Source organism: Tachyglossus aculeatus, chromosome 7 (assembly GCF_015852505.1).
Source record: "Tachyglossus aculeatus isolate mTacAcu1 chromosome 7, mTacAcu1.pri, whole genome shotgun sequence".
Taxonomy (NCBI): domain Eukaryota; kingdom Metazoa; phylum Chordata; class Mammalia; order Monotremata; family Tachyglossidae; genus Tachyglossus; species Tachyglossus aculeatus.
The window spans coordinates 45313419-45337043 of NC_052072.1; the positions used below are offsets into that span (position 1 = coordinate 45313419).

A 23625-nucleotide genomic window follows, 5' to 3' on the forward strand; every position below is an offset into this window, starting at 1 on the left:
TGCTTTCTGTGCGCAGAGCACCGTACTAAGTGCTTGGGAGATACAACGTAACAGTTGGTAGACATGGTCCCTTGCAATACTGCATAAACTCCTTGAAGGCAGGGATCAAATCTATCAATTCTATTCACCTAAGGACTTAATAGATGCTCAGTAAAACAATTTTTTATTGAACGTTTGATCTGTCCGCTTGGGACAATTCCCAGAGAGAATTGCTTTGTTCCAGGCAGACTCTGGGGAAAAAACAAAGATATAGTGGTCACAGTCAATAGAGATTTGGGCCATTAAATGAGTGACTGAAAATATCAATCAATCGTATTTATTGAGCGCTTACTGTGTGCAGAGCACTGTACTAAGTGCTTGGGAAGTACAAATTGGCAACATACAGAGACAGTCCCTACCCAATAGTGGGCTCACAGTCTAAAAGTGAAGTGAAAATATCTCCTTAATTAAAACATTTGCCCAATGCAGATTTGGCAAGTATCTCTGTTTTATGTCTCTAGTATAGCTATGTTAGAAACAGCGAAGGTGTTTGTTATTGTTTTAGTGCATATTTATTTTAATGCACTTAGAATGAAACAAGATTAAACCAAATGTTTCCACATCCTGAAAACCCTCTTACGTACCTTCTACGAACTTTCCTGTTGGACAGAAGCTTTTATGAGCTTTTTAAGCACTTAGTACAGTGCTCTGCACATAGTAAGCGCTCAATAAATACGATTGATGATGAGACCTCAGTAATTTCCATGGAGGAAATATCTGTAAAAATGTTTACGTAGTTAGAACAGCCAGAGCTCAGTACAGTGCCTGGCATACAGTATGTGCTAAGTAAATATCATTAAAAAAAATAGCCACAATATTTTCAAAAATACTTGCTAGGCGAATAAACGTGGCTTTGGAGACGCGTAGGCCTCAATGCTTTCGTAAACATTGAGTCCCACGCGTTACTTGCATTTGCCAGCACAGATGCCACTTTATTTATTTTGGCACTTGGAGAAGCTTATTAGCGCAGTTTCATTATAGGGAGATATTATCATTTCTGGCTTGAGGATGCAGTTTGGCCGAGGCGCACTCGGAAAGTTCCAACGACTGCGTGATCCATCGCTGTCTGATTTGCAATTAATTTGTTTGGACGTAGAACACCAAGATTATCATCAGGTATTAGGCAGAGGGCTGATAAGGCCACTGAAGGAGGAAACACACACAAAAAATCACTTCAGATTTTACAGTGGATACAATACAGCGCTTAGAACAGTGCTCTGCACATAGTAAGCGCTTAATAAATGCCATCATCATTATTATTATTACATGCTGAGGCAGATTCCTGGTCAGTGTGGATTACTCACTCAAATTGTTGCCCGTTGCTTTACTCTCCTAAGGGTTTAGGAGAGCGTTCTGCACTCAGTAGGCGCTCAATAAATACCACTGATTGATCGATGATTACAATAATAATAATAATTTTGGTATTTGTTAAGCACTTACTATGTGTGCAAAGGCTCAATGGAAAGAGCCCGGGCTTGGGAGTCAGAGGTCATGGGTTCAAATCCCGGCTCCACCAATTGTCAGCTTTGTGACCTTGGGCAAGTCACTTAACTTCTCTGCGCCTCAGTGACCTCATCTGTAAAATGGGGATTAAGACTGGGAGCTCCATGTGGGACAGCCTGATCACCTTGTATGCCCCGCCAGCGCTTAGAACAGTGCTTTGCACATAGTAAGCGCTTAACAAATGCCATCATTATTATTATTATTCAGGATACAAAGTGATCAGGTTGTCCAATGTGGGGCTCACAATCTTAATCCCCATTTTACAGATGAGGGAACTGAGGCCCAGAGAAGTGAAGTGACTTGCCCAAAGTCACACAGCTGACAAGCGGCAGAGCTGGGATTTGAACGTGTGACCTCTGACACTCACTGAGCCACGCTGCTTCTCTCCAAAGCATGCGTCAGTTGAGCCAGCCTTGCTTTATAAATCTTTCAGATGATAATTCAGAAAAGCAAACCACCCAATGCAAATAATGATAATAATAATAATAATAATGGCATTTATTAAGCGCTTACTATGTGCAAAGCACTGTTCTAAGGGCTGGGGAGGTTACAAGGTGATCCGTAGTCATCCGTACTTACGTTAGAGATAAGCGTGCTCTCTCCAGAAACACAGGGCACACACTCGTTCAACAACTTTTCCATCCTGTCTACTGACTTGGCTAGTCCAAACGCGTTTTCTTGCCGTCCTGCCTTTGCAAGCTAGGCTGTTGGCTTTAATAGGCATCATAAAGCAAGATCACACCCGTTCATTTCGACCTGGAGTAATGGGTAGGGACCGTCTCTCTATGTTGCCAACTTGTCCTTCCCAAGCGCTCAGTACAGTGCTCTGCACACAGTAAGCGCTCAATAAATACGACTGATTGATTGATTGATTGGAGTAAGCCTGGTAAATATGGAAAATGGACAGGCCGCAGTCATTTTAACTCTATTTTGTGTTAATTTTTACACTGTGAGCCCACTGTTGGGTAGGGACCGTCTCTATATGTTGCCAACTTGTCCTTCCCAAGCGCTTAGTACAGTGCTCTGAACACAGTGAGCGCTCAATAAATACGATTGATTGATTGATTGATTGGAGTAAGCCTGGTAAATATGGAAAATGGACAGGCCGCAGTCATTTTAACTCTATTTTGTGTTAATTTTTAGACTGTGAGCCCACTGTTGGGTAGGGACTGTCTCTATATGTTGCCGACTTGTCCTTCCCAAGCGCTTAGTACAGTGCTCTGAACACAGTGAGCGCTCAATAAATACGATTGATTGATTGATTGATTGATTGATTGATTGGAGTAAGCCTGGTAAATATGGAAAATGGACAGGCCGCAGTCATTTTAATTCTATTTTGTGTTAATTTTTAGACTGTGAGCCCACTGTTGGGTAGGGACCGTCTCTATATGTTGCCAACTTGTCCTTCCCAAGCGCTTAGTACAGTGCTCTGCACACAGTAAGCGCTCAATAAATGCGATTGATTGATTGATTGATTGGAGTAAGCCCAGTAAATATGGAAAATGGACAGGCCGCAGTCATTTTAATTCTATTTTGTGTTGATTTTTAGACTGTGAGCCCACTGTTGGGTAGGGACTGTCTCTATATGTTGCCAACTTGTCCTTCCCAAGAGCTTAGTACAGTGCTCTGAACACAGTGAGCGCTCAATAAATACGATTGATTGATTGATTGATTGATTGGAGTAAGCCCGGTAAATATGGAAAATGGACAGGCCGCAGTCATTTTAACTCTATTTTGTGTTAATTTTTAGACTGTGAGCCCACTGTTGGGTAGGGACCGTCTCTATATGTTGCCAACTTGCACTTCCCAAGCGCTTAGTACAGTGCTCTGCACACAGTAAGCGCTCAATAAATGCGATTGATTGATTGATTGATTGGAGTAAGCCCGGTAAATATGGAAAATGGACAGGCCGCAGTCATTTTAATTCTATTTTGTGTTGATTTTTAGACTGTGAGCCCACTGTTGGGTAGGGACTGTCTCTATATGTTGCCAACTTGTCCTTCCCAAGCGCTTAGTACAGTGCTCTGAACACAGTGAGCGTTCAATAAATACGATTGATTGATTGATTGATTGATTGGAGTAAGCCCGGTAAATATGGAAAATGGACAGGCCGCAGTCATTTTAATTCTATTTTGTGTTGATTTTTAGACTGTGAGCCCACTGTTGGGTAGGGACTGTCTCTATATGTTGCCAACTTGTCCTTCCCAAGCGCTTAGTACAGTGCTCTGAACACAGTGAGCGCTCAATAAATACGATTGATTGATTGATTGATTGATTGGAGTAAGCCCGGTAAATATGGAAAATGGACAGGCCGCAGTCATTTTAACTCTATTTTGTGTTAATTTTTAGACTGTGAGCCCACTGTTGGGTAGGGACCGTCTCTATATGTTGCCAACTTGCACTTCCCAAGCGCTTAGTACAGTGCTCTGCACACAGTAAGCGCTCAATAAATGCGATTGATTGATTGATTGATTGATTGGAGTAAGCCCAGTAAATATGGAAAATGGACAGGCCGCAGTCATTTTAATTCTATTTTGTGTTGATTTTTAGACTGTGAGCCCACTGTTGGGTAGGGACTGTCTCTATATGTTGCCAACTTGTCCTTCCCAAGCGCTTAGTACAGTGCTCTGAACACAGTGAGCGCTCAATAAATACGATTGATTGATTGATTGATTGATTGGAGTAAGCCTGGTAAATATGGAAAATGGACAGGCCGCAGTCATTTTAATTCTATTTTGTGTTAATTTTTAGACTGTGAGCCCACTGTTGGGTAGGGACCGTCTCTATATGTTGCCAACTTGTCCTTCCCAAGCGCTTAGTACAGTGCTCTGCACACAGTAAGCGCTCAATAAATGCGATTGATTGATTGATTGATTGGAGTAAGCCCAGTAAATATGGAAAATGGACAGGCCGCAGTCATTTTAATTCTATTTTGTGTTGATTTTTAGACTGTGAGCCCACTGTTGGGTAGGGACTGTCTCTATATGTTGCCAACTTGCATTTCCCAAGAGTTAGTACAGTGCTCTGCACACAGTAAGCGCTCAATAAATGCGATTGATTGATTGATTGGAGTAAGCCTGGTAAATATGGAAAATGGACAGGCCGCAGTCATTTTAATTCTATTTTATGTTAATTTTTAGACTGTGAGCCCACTGTTGGGTAGGGACCGTCTCTATATGTTGCCAACTTGTCCTTCCCAAGCGCTTAGTACAGTGCTCTGCACACAGTAAGCGCTCAATAAATACGATTGATTGATTGATCGATCTTCACTTTGAAAATGGAGTGGCACACCGCCCCCTTGTGGCAGGTGTGAGAAATGACCGGGTCAGAGTGGGCCCTCAGCCGTCGGGCGCTCAAACAGTAGCCCGTTACTATCAATCAATCAATCAACCGTATTTATTGAGCGCTTACTGTGTGCAGAGCACTGTACTAAGCAGTTGGGAAGTCCAAGTTGGCAACATCTAGAGACCGTCCCTACCCAACAGTGGGCTCACAGTCTAGACAGGGGAGACAGAGAATAAAACCAAACATATTAACAAAATAAAATAAATAGAATAGATATGTACAAGTAAAATAAATAAATAGAGTAATAAATATGTACAAACATATATACATATAAACAGGTGCTGTGGGGAAGGGAAGGAGGTAAGACGGTGGGGATGGAGAGGGGGACGAGTTACTACTTACTGTGCGCTCCCCATGAGGCGAGTGGTCCACGGCCTTGAGAAGCTTACGGTCTAGTGAAGGAAAAAGGACATGATCCCATTCGATGGAATCTAGGCTGTGAGCTCGTTGTGGGCAGGAATGTGTCCGTTTTGTTGTTATACTGTGCTCTCCCATGCGCTCAGTACAGTACCTTACCTACAATAAATGCGATTGAATAATAATGACAATAATATTGGTATTTGTTAAGCGCTTACTACGTGCCAAGCTCTGTTCTAAGTGCTGGGGTAGATACAAGGTAATCAGGTTGTCCCACGTGGGGCTTACATTTTTTAATCCCCATTTTACAGATAATAATAATAATAATAATAATAATGGTATTTGTTAAGCGCTTACTATGTGCAAAGCACTGTTCTAAGCGCTGGGGGATACAAGGTGATCAGGTTGTCCCATGTGGGGCTCACAGTCTTAATCCCCATTTTACAGATCGGGTAACTGAGGCCCACAGAAGTCAAGTGGCTTGCCCAAGGTCACACAGCTGACAAGTGGTGGAGTCAGGATTCGAACCCATGACCCCTGACTCCCAAGCCTGTGTTCTTTCCACTGAGCCAGGCTAATAATAATAATGATGGCATTTATTAAGTGCTTACTATGTGCAAGGCACTGTTCTAAGCGCTGGAGCACTGTTCTAAGATGAGGTCACTGAGGCACAGAGAGGTTAAGTGAGGTGCCCAAGGTCACACAGGAGTCAGGTGGCAGAGCCGGGATTAGAACCCAGGTCCTCTGACTCCCAAGCCTGGGCTCTTTCCACTGAGCCACAACGAATGAACATAACACACGGATTGTGCCACTGATGCTGGTTTTGCTCCGTTGCCATTCTGCCTCCCCATTCTGCATGTGGCTTCTTTGGAGGTGGAATAATAAATCATAGTAATAATTATGGTACTTGTTGAGCGCTTACTATGTACCAGGCAATATACTAAGCGTTGGGGTGGATACAAGCCAATTGGGTTGGACACGGTCCCTTGTCCCACATGGGGCTCGCAGTCTCAATCCCCATTTTACAGATGAGGTAACCGAGGCACAGAGAAGTGAAGTGACTGGCCCAAGGTCACACAGCAGACATCATCATCATCAATCGTATTTATTGAGCACTTACTATGTGCAGAGCACTGTACTAAGCGCTTGGGAAGTACAAATTGGCAACATATAGAGACAGTCCCTACCCAACAGTGGGCTCACAGTCTAAAGAGTGGCGGAGCTGGGATTCGAACCCATGATCTTCTGATTCCTAGGCCCCTGCTCCATCCATTAAGCCATGCTGCTTCTGCATGAAGGAAACCACAGTGTGTCCCTGCTTAGACATAATAATAATAATAATAATGATGGCATTTATTAAGCACTTACTATGTGCAAAGCACTGTTCTAAGCGCTGGGAGGGGGGTACAAGGTAATCAGGTGGTCCTACAGAGGGCTCACAGGTTTCATCCCCATTTTACAGACGAGGGAACTAAGGCCCGGAGAAGTGAAGTGACTCGCCCAAGGTCACACAGCCGACAATTGACGGAGCCGGGATTTGAACCCATGACCTCTGACTCCAGAGCCTGGGCTCTTTCCACTGAGCCACGCGGCTTCTCCTGACATCCGATTGCCCTTGCAAAAAGAAGACCGTGAATCTGAAACAGCACCTAGCAAAAGTTCGCCAGCTCAAATTCTTTCCAACAGACTAGGAAAGCACTTACGGGAGGCTCAGAAAATCCTTAGTTCCCCTCTATTAATTAATGAACTACATTCACGGGAGTAGAAGTTTGCAATGCCCTGGTATGATTTTGCAAACACCGCTCAGTAAGGTTTAAATTGCACTGTTGTAATTGCTCCTGATTGACTGAATTGCTTTCTGCTGCAGGGGTCACTTCGTGAAAAATGAAGAAAAAGGAGGGACAAACGTGGTTGTAGTAAGTTAAAAAAAACAAGGGCTCTGCTCTTTTGCACAGTTTCCACCCTCCGGGAGAGTAAATTTTTTTGGGTACAAGTTTGACTGAAAAAAGGAATTTACAATTAGTCATTTTCTTTCACGCTGGGAATAACTAAATTCCCTTTAGTTTTGTCTTTAGCCGCACTTGCCGCTATTTTAAACTCTGACTCCTTGCCTATTAGTCTGAATCTTGATGATGATGATGATGTTGGCATTTATTAAGCGCTTACTATGGTCTAAGCGCCGGGGAGGTTACGAGGTGATCAGGTTGTCCCACGGGGGGCTCACAGTCTTAATCCCCATTTTCCAGACGAGGTCACTGAGGCACAGAGAAGTTAGGTGACTTGCCCAAAGTCACACAGCTGACAATTGGCAGAGCTGGGATTTGAACCTATACTACTACTACTACTAATAATGGCATTTATTAAGCGCTTACTATGTGCAAGGCACTGTTCTAAGCGCTGGGGGTATACAAGGTGGTCAGGTTGTCCCACAGGGGGCTTGACAGTCTTTATCCCCATTTTTAAATGAGGTCACTGAGGCCCAGAGAAGTGAAGTGACTTGCCCAAAGTCACACAGCTGACAAGTGGCAGAGCCAGGATTCAAACCCATGACCTCTGACTCCAAAGCCCGGGCTCTTTCCACTGAGCCACGCTGCTTCTCAATCCCCATTTTCTTCCTGAGCCTTTGCTCAGAAAGAGACACCCTAATTCTTGATTTCCAAAGGCCAGATCAATGTGTCTGTTGCTGCTGCCTTGAAGCACTCTGCGTCCACACTGGGTTGTGTGAGGTTGCGCTTTGTTAATAATAATGATAATAATAACGATAGCATTTATTAAGCGCTTACTATGTGCAAAGCACCGTTCTAAGCGCTGGGAAGGTTACAAGGTGATCAGGTTGCCCCACGGGGGGCTCACCATCTTCATCCCCATTTTACAGATGAGGTCACTGAGGCCCAGAGAAGTGAAGTGACTTGCCCAAGTCACCCAGCTGACAAGTGGCGGAGCCAGGATTTGAACCCATGACCTCTGACTCCAAAGCCCGGGCTCTTTCCACTGAGCCACGCTGCTTTTGTTGTTTTCACACGGTTCTGTCTCCCCTGAATAGGTCATCCCATTGCAGCTCTCTTCGTTAGGTTATCCTCAATCGTATTTATTGAGCGCTTACTGTGCGCAGAGCACTGTACTAAGCGCTTGGGAAGTCCAAGTTGGCAACATATAGAGACAGTCCCTACCCAACAGTGGGCTCACAGTCTAAAAGTCTCTCCGACGTCCATTCCCCATTTACGTCCTGTCCAGTGGGTTGTCCTAATAGCAGGGAAACTATTCTCTTGAAAAGCACAGCGACTCACCACGTCCGTCTGCCACTGAGTTGAAGTGAATCCACTTGGTACAGGGCTCCGTAAGAATATATGTATATATGTTTGTACATATTTATTACTCTATTTATTTATTGATTTTATTTGTACATATCTATTCTATTTATTTTATTTTGTTAGTATGTTTGGTTTTGTTCTCTGTCTCCCCCTTTTAGACTGTGAGCCCGCTGTTGGGTAGGGACTGTCTCTATATGTTGCCAGCTTGTACTTCCCAAGGGCTTAGTACAGTGCTCTGCACACAGTAAGCGCTCAATAAATACGATTGATGGTGATGATGATGATGAATTTTCTGAACCTTAAGGGAGAAGCAAAACGATCTAGTGGAAGGAGCTCGGACCTGGCACTCAGAGGACCTGGGTTCTAATCCTGATTCGGTCAACTGCTTGCTGAGTGACCTTGGGGAAGTCACTTAGCGTGGCTCAGTGGAAAGAGCCCGGGCTTGGGCGTCAGAGGTCATGGGTTCAAACCCCGGCTCCGCCAATTGTCAGCTGTGTGACTTTGGGCAAGTCACTTCACTTCTCTGGGCCTCAGTGACCTCATCTGGAAAATGGGGATTAAGACTGTGAACCCCCCGTGGGACAACCTGATCACCTTGTAACCTTCCCAGCGCTTAGAACGGTGCTTTGCACATAGTAAGCGCTTAATAAATGCTATCATTATTATTATCATTATTATTAACAAAGCGCAACCTCACACAACCCAGTGTGGACGCAGAGTGCTTCAAGGCAGCAGCAACAGACACATTGATCTGGCCTTTGGAAATCAAGAATTAGGGTGTCTCTTTCTGAGCAAAGGCTCAGGAAGAAAATGGGGATTGAGAAGCAGCGTGGCTCAGTGGAAAGAGCCCGGGCTTTGGAGTCAGAGGTCATGGGTTCGAATCCTGGCTCTGCCACTTGTCAGCTGTGTGACTTTGGGCAAGTCACTTCACTTCTCTGGGCCTCAGTGACCTCATTTAAAAATGGGGATAAAGACTGTAAGCCCCCTGTGGGACCACCTGATCACCTTGTATACCCCCAGTGCTTAGAACAGTGCTTGGCACATAGTAAGCGCTTAACAAATATCATCATCATCATCATTCTCTGGGCCTCAGTTTCCTCGACTATAAAATGGGAATCAAATCCCTCTTACCTAGACTGTGAGTACCGAGTAGAACAGGGACTGCGTCAACTTGTACCTACCCCAGGGCTTAGAACAGATCTTGACACATAGTAAGTGCTTCTAGACTGTGAGCCCACTGTTGGGTAGGGACCGTCTCTATATGTTGCCAACTTGTACTTCCCAAGCGCTTAGTACAGTGCTCTGCACTCAATAAGCGCTCAATAAATACGATTGAATGAATGAATGAATGAACAAATACCAAAGTAATACTACTAGTACTAAAATGGCAGTTACATTTGTCATCAGGAAGTGAAAAACAAGTTAGTCTGGTCCCTGGGACAACCACACCCATCCTTCTCCCAACACGTCTGGGTCCTGGTTTGCAATTTTGGAAAGACCGCACTCCTTTCTCTACGCAAAAGTTTGAGTTCAAGTAGCTAGGGCCAAAACTCATCAAGTTTGTAAGATAAAGAAAATGTAAGAAAGTAAAGGGATGAGCAGCCATCTATTTTCCCATTAGCTATACAAATGTACCAAAATGGCAAAAATGGGAAGTTTTAAATGAAACTGTCAAATTCCCAAAACAGAAGGCTTTTATACCTTCATTAGTCGCCCAACAACACTTGCATCATGTAGTAAAGACATACTGAGCATCAGAAAAAACCTGGCAATGTTTCCTGAGGGAGCTTCAATTGCTAGCAAGCTGAATGAGAAGCTTTTATTTAGACTGTGAGCCCACTGTTGGGTAGGGACCGTCTCTATATGTTGCCAACTTGTACTTCCCAAGTGCTTCGTACAGTGCTCTGCACACAGTAAGCGCTCAATAAATGATTGATTCACTTTTTCATTTCCCCATTTGGTCATTTTATAACTTCACAATGGCCATCAGCCTGGCAAATCCCTACGACGAGGGACGGAGGCTTATATCTTATTTGTGAGGAATTGAGTGATGCTAATGAAAAGACCTCTAGTCGGGTGCTACTTAAACCAGGAACGTCGTTATTACACTACTCTAAAACTCAAAATGATTCAAAACTCAAAAGGATTCAAAATGATTTCTTTGCCAGAAAAAATCTCAACCCATAAAAGCGTACCTGGGATCCTAACTGCTTTGTCTCTCTTTGTGATCTCAATTTTATCCGGGCTGAATCCCAATCAGTCAGTATTTATTTATTGAGTGCTTATTACGTGCAGATAGGTGTATGCCTACTTCTGAGCCCTCGCACTTCAGAAAACCTAGGCATTTCATGCATTAATTGCTGATATAACCCTAAGTTCATAAGCCCCACCCAACCATCTGTTTAACCACTGAAGGAAAACCAATTCCCTCTCAGCCACCCCACGGCTCCTAAACCGAAGCGAAGCCTGGCTTCTTCACCCCCCACCAGAATCTCTAGAGCAAGGGAAGGGGCCGAAATCTTGGGCAGCCTCGTCTACATCATCCAGACTCTGTGGCTTCCCCCTCCGACCCCTGAGATCCCGGCCAAAGCAGAGAAGCTGTGTTTCAAATCTGCGTTCAGCAAGCGGCCCCCTTCCCTCTTCACCTCTCATTTCCTTACCGCCGTCAGACGGACCCGGGAGGAGAAATCCCGATCCCGTTCGGTGCTGGAAAGGGCTCCGGGCTGAAGCAAGGCCTTGATTTCCGCGGTGAGAAAAGTTGACGACGGCTGCTAGCGTAGGGACTGAGGTGCATTCTTCGGTGAACTTGGAGCTGACGAGAGTAGCATTTAGGGACGTGGCCTGGTCAAACCGAACCAGGTTCCTGCTGTTTGGGACAGAGAGTGGGGCCAGGACTCAGGCAGGAAGCAATTGGGATCTTAGGCTTGGATCTGGGCAAATTTGTTTGCCCCCTTCTGACAGTAGGACACCGCTTTGGTAGGGGCCATGCCAGTCCCTTGTTCATCCCCCATAAAAAATCCAGATTAGAGTGGAGGGGGTTCATACCTGAGGCATACAGGGGTCAAGAAAGTCTCTACGAATAGTAGGAAAAGGATAAAAGGGAGGGAGGAAGCAGGGAATTAGCCACGGTTTAATTTTTAAATGACCTGGAGGGCTCAGTCGTTTTGTCAGGGCTGGCTCTGGAATGGAACCTGGTTAATTGCATTTAAATCGACGGGAAAATACCGCCTGGCCTAGCGGAAAGAACCCGAGCCTGCTTGTCTGAAAGCCCTGGGATCTAATCCCAGCAATGACACATCCCTGCTGTGTGACCATGGGCAAGTTATTTCTCTGGGTTTATCTGTAAAATGGGGATTCTATAACTCTTCTCCCCCATCTTAGACTGTGAGCCCCATATGGGATAGACGCTGTCCTGACCAGAATGTCTTGGATCTAACCCCTCAGGGGTTGCTTCAGCGCTTGACACATGTACTGCAAATTATCATTATTATTACCCCACAATAGGTCAGTTCACCATATATCCACCTCAGGGGTTGCTTCAGCGCTTGACACATGTACTGGAAATTATCATTATTATTACCCCACAATAGGTCAGTTCACCATATATCCACCTCAGGGGTTGCTTCAGCGCTTGACACATGTACTGGAAATTATCATTATTATTACCCCACAATAGGTCAGTTCACCATATATCCACCTCAGGGGTTGCTTCAGCGCTTGACACATGTACTGCAAATTATCATTATTATTACCCCACAATAGGTCAGTTCACCATATATCCACCTCAGGGGTTGCTTCAGCGCTTGACACATGTACTGCAAATTATCATTATTATTACCCCACAATAGGTCAGTTCACCATATATCCACATCTGAAAGACTTACGGCTAGATCCTAAGGTATGCCTACAGATGGATTTTCACATATGAATATATTTGAAAACATCTCAGCTTACAAGTTTATGATTAAATCCATTGCCTAGGCAGTCTTTCCTAACTAGGTGAAAATAACCAGAGCAAATTTATAAGCAGTATGTGTGGTGGTGGCATTTTTTACTTGGTGCTCTCTCTGAAAATCTTGGCTTGACTATTAAAAGGCATGTAGGAATAAAGAGTAGCAAATTTCTCTGGATACTGAATTTGACCTTTTCTTACTTGCTGTGTCCTGACTTCATATAGAAGGACAGAATAAGTCCCCAAATGGCAATGCAATGGAGATGGTCATTTTCCTACACAGGAACCTGATCTCCTATCTAAACAAAGAAGGTAAATTTCCATGACAGCAGCCCAGAGTATCTAAAAGGATCTTAGATGCATCTACAAAGGCTACCATAGTAATTCCTAAAGATTTCAACATGGTAAATAAAAATGCCCCCTTTGTAAGTTCAAATCATTTTGTAAATTTTTGTTTCTGAAAGTGTCACATAGTCTGGACAACAAATAAGATTTACTCTTGACTATATCTGGGGGAAAGCTTTATCAAAACTTCATAAATAATCTAATCATAACTATTACTGCTCATAGGTGTTGCTACTTCACAACCAATCTGTGGTATTTACTATGCACTAACTGTGCAGAGCACTGTATTAAGTATATGGGACTTCACAGCAACTCTTTCACCAGTTTTACATTGTAGTTAACACCAACAGTATAGAAAACAAGTCTACTGTGGAGCAACTCAAAATAAGTTTTCTGTAGTGTGTTCAGACGAAGTTTGATACTTAAATTTCCACTGAGTAGAATGCTTGATAATACTTTATTGATAAAGTGTTAGTTTTGATGGATACAAAAATCACGCTGAAAAAAATGTTTTTATACTTTTCCACAGGTAGCAATCCACCGCTTATTAGTAAAAGTACGTATTCAGATTTAACTGCATAGCAAACACAACCATGGAAATAAAATTTCAAATGTTGATTTCTTCACCCACCCCTCCAAAAAATTCTTTTAAATGACACCCTCCCCGAGTAATACTTGCTCCAAAACATACCCAGGGTTAAGTTTGTGTGGGTAATTTGTGTACACAAACTTTCACAGTTTCTCCTAGTACAAGTTATAAATACTACTGTAATTCAGTTTACTGACTTGGTATATAAAACATACTGAAATGTTATGAACAGTTTTCCTTGAAAAAAATGGACATCTGTCCAACAATCTAGATGCCCCAAACGTATTTAACAAATGATTAATTTTAACATTCATAGAGAAATATCCCAGGATTTTGCTAGAACTGTAGAAAAGCACATTTGAGTGTCAAGAAAACACACTTTTTTTGAAATATAAAGTTTAACATGAATTATTTCTTGACTTCTTTTGTTCTTATCTACTTGGCAAAATACAACTCATCTTTATAACACAGTCCTTTCCTTCAGCCCTGCCCACTGTCAACCCTGTGTTCAAACTTAAAAGCATGAATTAGCACGGTTACCTTGATGTGCTTTTTCCTTTGCAGTCAGCTTACAGACAATAAAAGATGCCTTCCTATGGAAATGGAGTCTGCTTATTTTTTAGTGTACTCAGTTGAACATACCAAGAGTGAAGCGAAAGCCCACAATTCTACAAGCTCAGAGACAATGGACAGGTTTGCAATGCTGCTTCCTTGAATTTGACCTCTGGCACCTATGGGTTACTGAACTCTCGCAGGCACCAATTTGAAAAATGCACTTTTTCATGTATTAGGAAATTTGGCAGCAAGCTCAATTTGTTAAACGATAAAGGATGTGTTAGCAGAAAACGGAAAGGCGATCTGAACTGGACAAGAACATCATTACTACACTGAGTTCTACTGGAACGAAAGAGTGAAAGCCTCGTGAGTGATACTACTTGAGCATCTACTGCTACTATTGCCGAATAAAATCAACCTTAACCATCAAAGGGTGTGCCTGGGATCACAGAAAGACCACAAAATTGCATTTTTATAAATGAGGCGATGTTCTCTTAGAAGTAACTTTCAAATCCCGAAGTATTTGTAATCAAAATTAGTGGTCCTGATATTAAAGTTTAATAAAGGTTATAAAAAAGGGATTTTATTTCCCGCTAAGCTTAGGACATTTATAATTCTTTCCTGGTGTTTTTAAAAAAATACCTTCTGACTTTCTCTAGTCTCTCCCTCTCCTCTCCGCCAAACTACTCAACTCCCAAATCCTCGTATATCCTTAAAAAAGCTCACAGGCTTTCTATTTTTTTCCTATTCAACAGCATAAGCAACGCTATCAATCTTGTGTTAAGAAACTCAGCTTTTGGAAGTACTAAAAAGTCCTTTTCCACGTTTGTCTATCATACTTTTTATTTTTGCCTAATCAGAATCCAGGAGGCTCCTCAATGGCATTAGGGGGATTATATTTTCATTCACACCATATTTGAAAGTGCTCCTGGCTACTGTTCCCAAACCATTCACTTATTTGGTAGACACATGTGGTGACAGAAATAATTCTACTGCATCGAAAAGTAGCAGCAAAACTGGTTTCAAGTTTGTATAAACAGGCTTAAACACAGCAAGAGCTCTGTCTTACTATGGTGCTGCAGATTTAATAATGATCTTATAAATGGATCCGAGAAAGCTACTTGTGTTAGATCACTAGATAGCTGCCTATGACCTAATTATTTCTAGGTATATAAGAATGATTTTTGTCCCAAAAAGATTAAAAAGCTATAAATGTCCAGGCTAGTCATGTCAGCTTACATTATAGAAAGTATTATAAACCATATAGTAATTCTAGTGTGTTGGAGAAAGAAAACTACTTTAATGGAGCATTAGTAACATTATGTGAGGAAAATAAAAGCCAGGAAAAAGTGTCGCTACCTATATAAAGTATAGACTATTAATGAAATACAACGTTGCAAGGTACATATTACAAAAGTTATCACAAGGCGCTTAAGATAAAAAAAAAATCAAATGTAACCATTTTCGAGTCACAGGCACTGTAGAAGGTTGGCGTCCTCTCAGTATTCTCATGCAAAATACACCGTAGCATCACATCTGGAATGTTTTCCTTTTATTCCTCTGTAAATGTTACCTGTAAAAAGAGGTTAAAGGAACAGTTGAAAGCTATTTTTGCATACCAGTAACTCCAAAATACTGAATCAAGTGAGCGAATGTAACATTCTGTACAAGTAAGCAGTATCTCGAACACAGAGAAGAAGCATGCGTAATGGATAGAGCATGGCCTTTGGGGTCAGAAGGCCATGGGTTCTAATCCTGGCTTCACCACTTGTCTGCTGTGTGACCTGGGGCAAGTCACTTCACTTCTCTGTGCCTCAGTTACCTCATCTGTAAAATGGGGATTGAGACTGTGAGCCCCACATGGGACAGGGCTTAGTAGCTTAGTACAGTCCTCTGCACACAGTAAGTGCTCAATAAATAAGGCAATGAATCAATCAATCAATCGTATTTACTGAGCGCTTACTGTGTGCAGAGCACTGTACTAAGCGCTTGGGAAGTACAAGTTGGCAACATATAGAGACAGTCCCTACCCAACAGTGGGCTCACAGTCTAAAAGGGGGAGATAGAGAATGACAGGGACAGCATCCAAACCAATTTGCTTGTATCCACCCCAGCGCTTAGTACAATGCCTGGCGCATAGTAAGAGCTTAACAAACACCATAATTATTATCATCTTGTCAATCAAGAGTATTTACTGAGTGCTTCCTCTGCCAAGAGCATGATACTAAGCGCTTAGGAAGATGCTATAGTGTTAGAAGACACGGTGCCTGCCCCTGAGGAGCTTACAATCTAGTGAGATGAAGACAATAAAATTAATTACCAATGGGGGAAGCAAAAGCATTTAAAGTTAAGTACATAAGCGCTCCCCTCTCAGGGTCATCATCATCATCATCAATCGTATTTATTGAGCGCTTACTGTGTGCAGAGCACTGTACTAAGCGCTTGGGAAGTACAAGTTGGCAACATATAGAGACAGTCCCTACCCAACAGTGGGCTCACAGTCTAAAAGACTAAGTCTAAAAAAGGTCTAAAAGTCTAAAAGGTCGTATCTGGAGAGTTTCCAGGGCTCTACCAGTCTCGGCTGCGGGAGGGAGAGTCAAGCAGAGGCCTACTCATCCCATTCCTAGCTTGGCCGGTGGCTAGCCAGTGGAAGGCAATCTCCTACAAGTCAAGCCTCACCCACGCTGGGCAGTAGCGGCACGAGAGAGTCGAGGGCGGAGACTCGCGTTTACCGCGCGGAAGGCGGCAATGTTAAACGACTTGTGTATTTTTACCAAGAAAAATGCTACGGATACACTACCGGAACGATTGCAGATGGGCAGCGGGGCGTCCTGGGAGAGACGTGTCCGTGGTGTCGCTATGGGTCAGAAACGACTCGACGGCATAAAACAAGACAAGACGTAAGTGCTAAAGGGAGGTAGGGTGGTGGGGGAGAGTGAATACCTAAATTTTTGGGTGACACGGAACTGGGAAAGAGGTGGGCGGTAGTTAGAGCCCTGTTCTCCGAGTTCCAGATTGTTTCCTCTCTTCCCTGTCAGCTGGAGCTGACTGGGTAGAGCTGGAGCTGTCGGATAACTTCCCGGCTGTAAAAACCCTGGGACTTTAGCGATCGTTCGGCCAGGAGTACTCGATGAGCCTGGAAAGTTTTTTAAGTTGTAGTTAACTTCCGTTCTCACGCTTCTTACGTTATTGTGTTTTTTAAAAATTATGTCCTCTCATTTTGAATGGTCCCTGAAAGTCCACAGTGGACCAGGGGTAACATCTCCATGGATTAACCTTATACCATCTCCCAGTTCTTAGCTCAGTGCTTTGCACAAAGTTAAATGCTTAAACAAAATAAATTGTATGGATGCTTTACTTGGTCTCTCACTGGCTACTACACTGGGTTGTTTAAAATGATCATTCATCTCTTTTTCAACAGCTTGATAATGAGCCCTCAACTCTCCTCACACCTTTTAAATTGATCTCTGACACTGGCCTCCATGCATCTTGAATTTGCTCTCAATCATTCATTGTCGTGTTTAGTGAGCACTTACTGTGTGCAGAGCACTGTACCATGCGCTTGGAAAGTACAATTTGGCAACAAATAGAGACCCCCATCCTAGTCTGCTCTTCCTTTAAATATCTTTTCTACCTTAAAACTTAGTTATTTTTTGAGAACAAAACATTCAGCATTTTTAGGAACAGAAGTGAAGTTCTGCCTCAATTTACACTTTCAGATGTTCAGTTAAAATACAATTTGTTTCATTGTGCTAAATTCCCAATGGGTCTAATGGACCTAATTTGGTCCACATCTCCACTCTCCAACGGTGCCATCTGTTGTGTGGTATTTTCCCAAATTGCTTGGGGTTGTGGAGAGGGGTGTGTGATGTGATGTGTGCATGTGTGTCCTTCCAGTTTGTCAAATAGGGGCTGCACATAACCTCTGCCTTCTTCAAATAAGTTCTCACTCCAAAGTGCTGATTCTGAGTAGTTCCCAGGCATCTGCAGATTGTCATTTTTCTGTGCTTTCACAGTCACGGCTCAGAAGAGTTCCTACCTATATAATCCACCCAAAGGACTTGTGGTAGGCTCACAGCAACTACAAAAATATTTCCCAGATATCTGGAATTTTATTCGGACACCAGACTGCAGATTCTTAGAAACTGATGCGCCAGAGTACGGCTTTGTAAAGGCAGGAAAGGACTGTAAGACTAGACTCTGAGCGCGTCTTTGGGTAGGGACCGTCTCTATATGTTGCCGATTTGTACTTCCCAAGCGCTTAGTACAGTGCTCTGCACACAGTAAGCGTTCAATAAATACAACTGAATGAATGACTGCCCTGCTTTTACTCCATTGATGGTAGGAGAGATCATACAAGAGTCACCTTTTAGACTCCCCTTTTAGACTGTGAGCCCACTATTGGGTAGGGACTGTATATGTTGTCAAATTGTACTTCCCAAGCGCTTAGTACAGTGCTCTGCACACAGTAAGCGCTCAATAAATACGACTGATGATGATGATGATGATGATGACCTGATTCTTATGAGACCAACTATATTTTCATGGAATCATTTTTATTAATAAATGTCTCTGGTCAGACAAGCTCCAATGATGTCAGGTTTACTAATGGTGTCAAGGCTTTTACATGGTCTGCAACACAGGGTAGAGATCCTGAGGTTATTTCCTACATTTCTGAATCTGCATTTCAGCAAAATTAAAAAAAAAAAATGCACCCTGTGGGTTCCTTAGTGACTTGAAGCCTCGCTGCAATTTGGAGAGCACATGGTTAACTGGTCTTCTGTAGTTGGTCAAGGATGATTCTGGCGAGCACTTTGCCAAGAACGGAGACCAGTGAGACCCCACAATAAAGTTTTGCAGTTAGCTTTCCCCTTTCTTCTTGAAGACGGTGATAACGGCGGCAAGATCTTGAAAATCCTGCGGCACGTCCTCAGCTTTCCATATAAGGAGGATTCTATGAAGGTGACTGAGCAGAAGAGCTCTTCTCTGCTCACTGTTTTCAGCAAGATCACCAGATTCGTGGCTCAAATTATGGTGGTTTCTCCACTAAATGTTGGAATGAAAACTTGGTCTTCCTAGAGCATCATCCTCAATGGTCAAAGATATAGTGAAGGGGATATAGGAATTGGGGCCAGGCAGAGCAGTTCAGATCAGGACCTCATTTTCTTCCCTCCGACCCCTAAGTAGGGGGGGAATAAAGCTGGCTGAGCGAATCTGTAGATGGGGCTTACAAAGAAAGGAATCCTCATTTTCTCAATCCACCGTTTCCGTGCATTCACTCACTCACAACCTTCAAACCTTGGATCTTGCGCAGAACACTGAACTGGATAAATTATAAAGATTCCCCCGCTCAGCCCCAGGGATTTTTGCAGTGCAAGTGCCACACTCAACGACAGCACCGAGAGTGGAAAAGGGCACAGCACTACCTGTTGCTGAAGAACACAGTTTCATGGAGAAAAATGATCTCTCTGGCACACAGATCATAAACCCAATCAGCCAGTGTGGTCTGAGCTTATTTTATCTATTAGTTGAAAAGGTTACAGAAAGGTTATGGTAAAAATGTGGCAAATCTACTTATTTATTCACTCATCCCATCATTCCTCGCCTTTATTACTATAAGTTGTTCCTTTAATTTCCCCTCCTGCACCCACAAAATTGTAAGTAATTTGGATTTCCCCTTGGCTCCCCCAACTAGATGGTAGGCACTTGGCGAGCAGGGATCTTCAGTGCACCTTCTCCAAGCACTCAGTATATTGTTCTTGCAAACGGTATGCACTGAATAAACAAGATTGAATGAATTACCCCAGGTCTCCTTTGCTAGGAGAAATTCCGGTTCTTACCTATGAACTTAAACGTGGTGACCATGTACGCTGCCATCTCCATCTCCTCCCTGCATCTGTATTTGCATCTGGGCCTGCATTCTTGCAATCATCTCTTGCATACGACGCAGCTGTAAAACAGCCAAGTTGAGATCCATTATGATAGTTCTGGCCCTTCTCAGGGGTTTTTTCCAGGTCAGAAATCCACCCCCATTCCATCCCTAACCTCTTCATCCTCCCCATCCCTACCCCAGGTCAGACCCACAGGATGGGGAGAACACCAGAAAGCCTACCGGGACCATACCGTCAATATTTAAGGTTTCTGGCGATTCTCCTGCAATGGCAGAGTTACGTTCCAGATAAATCCCACATTACGGAAAACCCACATTATAGTGTGTACCTTGATCAGTGCTGCATTCATGTAAGTAACCATTTCTTCTAACACTGCACTGCTTTGTACCCAAATAGACACACACACACATTGTCAAAGACCATTTGCTCCCTAATTCCCTAGCAGTGTTCGATCCAAAACACACACTAAAAACTGAATGTACTCAATCAATCCTATTTATTGAGCGCTTACTGTGTGCACAGCACTGTACCCAGGCTAATCCTATCTTCATTTAACTTCCTATTTTCAAGGAACCAAACGACTTGAGAGTTCCCGTGTCTTATTAGTCGCCTGTTTAACTTCTAATTTCCCCAGATAATATCACCTTACCTGTCACTTCAGCAAGTCCGCACAACTACGCGCTTGTGTATTCTCAACCTTGGTAGCCATCTTGTACAACTCTTACATACCCTATTACTTAAGCACTCTTGTACACATCCTGTTTTCTGGCTTCCTCCTATCTGTAAATTATTATAGAGTCTGCCTCCCCTGATAGATTTCAAATATTTTGAAAGCAAGGATCACTCTCCTAACTCTACCGTATTCTCCCAAGTACTTAGTTCAGTGGTCTGCACACTAAACATGAAAGACTGACTTATTACCTAGTCCTAAATCCAACCTTCTTTTCCATCTGAAAGGCTTAAAAAACAAAACAAAACAAAAAACCCCTCATACTCCAAACATTTTGGATTTCCCAGGAAGTTAAGGAGGGCCAGAAAGGGTTATACTTGGAGCAAGAATAAAATGTTAACCTTATGCATCAGAAACAAACAGGAGGAGAAAGAATGTTGATTCTTAAACTCCTGCATGTATGCTTGCTTGAACCCAAATACCTGTTCCCTCAAAGAGAAAGTACTCAAGCTTCCTAGGCCCGGCTAGGAACAGGAGGAGCAGAAAAAGGGCCAGCCGAACGCCCCCCAACTCCCCTATTGCCAGCACTACATTTCCAGCTGTTACTTCTCCGGCTCTACCTTTAGCGACCTCCCCAAAGTGTGATTTCCCCAGCCCCACTTCAGCACTCCACCTTCCTGACCGCTCCTCTTGCCCCGTCACACGACGTGGTTTTTTCGTACAATACCCTTAAGGCCTTAAAATTGGGAAGGGTGCTTGCTTACTTACTTCAGCTTCCTTCTCCAGCAAGATCTGGTCTTTATTCACTTCCTCATTTTCCACTTTCCTAAAGAGAGAGCACAAAGTCAACTATCATCTGCAAACATTAGTTTTATATTCATTTGCCTTTTTAATGTCAGTTAGCATGAAAATATTGGCATTCAGAATGAGCCGTACACTAAAATCTTTTAAAAAATACACTTAGTTCATCCTAGTTTACTCTGTTAAAAAAAAAGTTTAGTTCTTTAATACAACAAAGAAAAGAGGAAAGTAAAGGAAGGAATTCAAAGAAGTCAGAAACATACAAAATGGAGAACTTAAGAGAACACTTTTTTTTTTTTTACTCTAAATTTATGGCTGGTGGCAGCATCTTTTCCTAAATCCTGGCCTGAAGGCTAGTCAAAGTATGGAATTTAACCAAATAATTTTCTATGATCCCAAACAAACCACACAGATAAACCTCATTTGAGAGAGAGTTCAGAACCCACACACCATCACCTAGTTAATATTACTAGAGTTGTTGAACCCCATCAGTGCTTTCCTTTCTTAAAACTGGTATGACATCAGTTTCCAATATCACGCCACAGGTGAATGAAGGTCCATCTTAAAAAAAGGAACTGGATCTGAATATCTAAGTGAATGAAGCAAAGTAAAATCATGAGTGACGGCAAAACTCTTTTGAACAGAATTGTAGAAATAATTTCAGTGCATTTGGAGAGTGCAATTAAAAATGCACTGTCCCTGGGACTGAGTGCCTTCTGAAGCTGGCACGGTTATCAGAGAATGTGTCAGCCAAATTGGCACAACTTCTTATGTGATCCTTTGAGGTTTTTCTTTTAAAGTTGAATTTACAGTCTTTGTAACAAGTCTGTACGAAAGTATGATCAGTTAATAGAGCAGGACTACTATCATTTAATTAAATACGCATTACAAAGAAAAAGCTGGTTTTTTAAATACAGTTTTTCCTCACACAGGCACAACGTATATTGGGCCAAACAAGCCTCCCTAGTAAACAGAAGCGGGCCATAGGATAAATAATAATTTTTCTTTCATTGTGGTTTCTGAAGGCACGATGACAACTATTATGCCCTACTAAAGTGCCTAAAATGTCTAACAGTTGCAAGGAGCAGATAGGTTTTGTCCCATGAGACGAAACGTTACGCTTGCTGAAAGGTGCTCCGAAAACGCCACACTTCAGTGATATTGGTACTTTTCTTTCAAATTATGATCCTAAACCTACTATTTCTTTAGCTCTGGAAGACTGAGACAAGAATGAGATCAATATGGGTCAGGTATCTGCTTGTTGCCTCAGGAGAGGCAGGCGACCTTGATCAAAGCAAATTCTGCTGTTGAGAGACAGAGGTGTAGAGATGGACAGACAGAAAAGCACAGTACGTACAGAGGAGAGAGAGGGATAATGTAACCCCGGGATGACAACCTGCCGCCTCTTTTAAGCCTCTCAGACCGGAAGTTCTCGTAGTGAAGGTCCTGGGTCACCTCCTGGAGATCCTGCATGTGGGTGCTGGCCAACAGAGAAAAAAAAATAACTCACATCAAGCAGTATACTATTTAAAATAAAAGAAGACAAGAAAAATCAACTACCTCACAGAAGAATACCAAGCTTCAGGTTGGCAGTGAGGCCAACCAGATGGATAGCAATGAGATACAGGATGGCAAATTGTGGAACTGTCTGAAGAAACCTGTGAGGCAGCGTGGCTCAGTGGAAAGAGCCCGGGCTTAGGAGTCAGAGGTCATGGGTTCAAATCCCGGCTCTGCCAATTGTCAGCTGCGTGACATCCATTCCCCCCATCTTACCTCCTTCCCTTCCCCACAGTACCTGTATATATGTATATATGTTTGTACACATTTATTACTCTATTTATTTTACTTGTACATATCAATTCTATTTATTTTATTTTGTTAGTATGTTTGGTTTTGTTCTCTGTCTCCCCCTTTTAGACTGTGAGCCCACTGTTGGGTAGGGACTGTATATGTTGCCAACTTGTACTTTCCAAGTGCTTAGTACAGTGCTCTGCACACAGTAAGCGCTCAATAAATACGACTGATTGATTGATTGACTGACTTTGGGCAGGTCACTTCACTTCTCTGTGCCTCAGTTACCGCATCTGTAAAATGGGGACTAAGACCATGAGCCCCCCATGGGACAACTGGATCACCTTGTAACCTCCCCAGCGCTTAGAACAGTGCTTTGCACATAGTAAGTGCTTAATAAATGCCATCATCATCTTCATCATCAGGTCCAGCTTAGTGTCTGTTGGGTCATATTCAGGTTCTTAAATCCTGGGACT

General features: G+C 42.9%; 1 protein-coding gene across 1 annotated transcript in view; it reads right to left on the reverse strand.

Moving 5' to 3' along the window:
• Positions 1-13290: 13290 nt before the first annotated feature.
• The window catches only part of SEPTIN2 (septin 2), a 32061-nt gene continuing 21726 nt past the window's right edge, over positions 13291-23625 (reverse strand). The window contains exons 10-13 of the mRNA XM_038748889.1: positions 22755-22838; positions 21326-21383; positions 19837-19946; positions 13291-15569 (exon numbers count right to left, since the gene is read on the reverse strand). Of these exons, the coding sequence (XP_038604817.1) occupies positions 19845-19946; positions 21326-21383; positions 22755-22838 (244 nt within the window). The 3' untranslated portion in view covers positions 13291-15569; positions 19837-19844. The remainder of the gene's footprint in view (positions 15570-19836; positions 19947-21325; positions 21384-22754; positions 22839-23625) is intronic.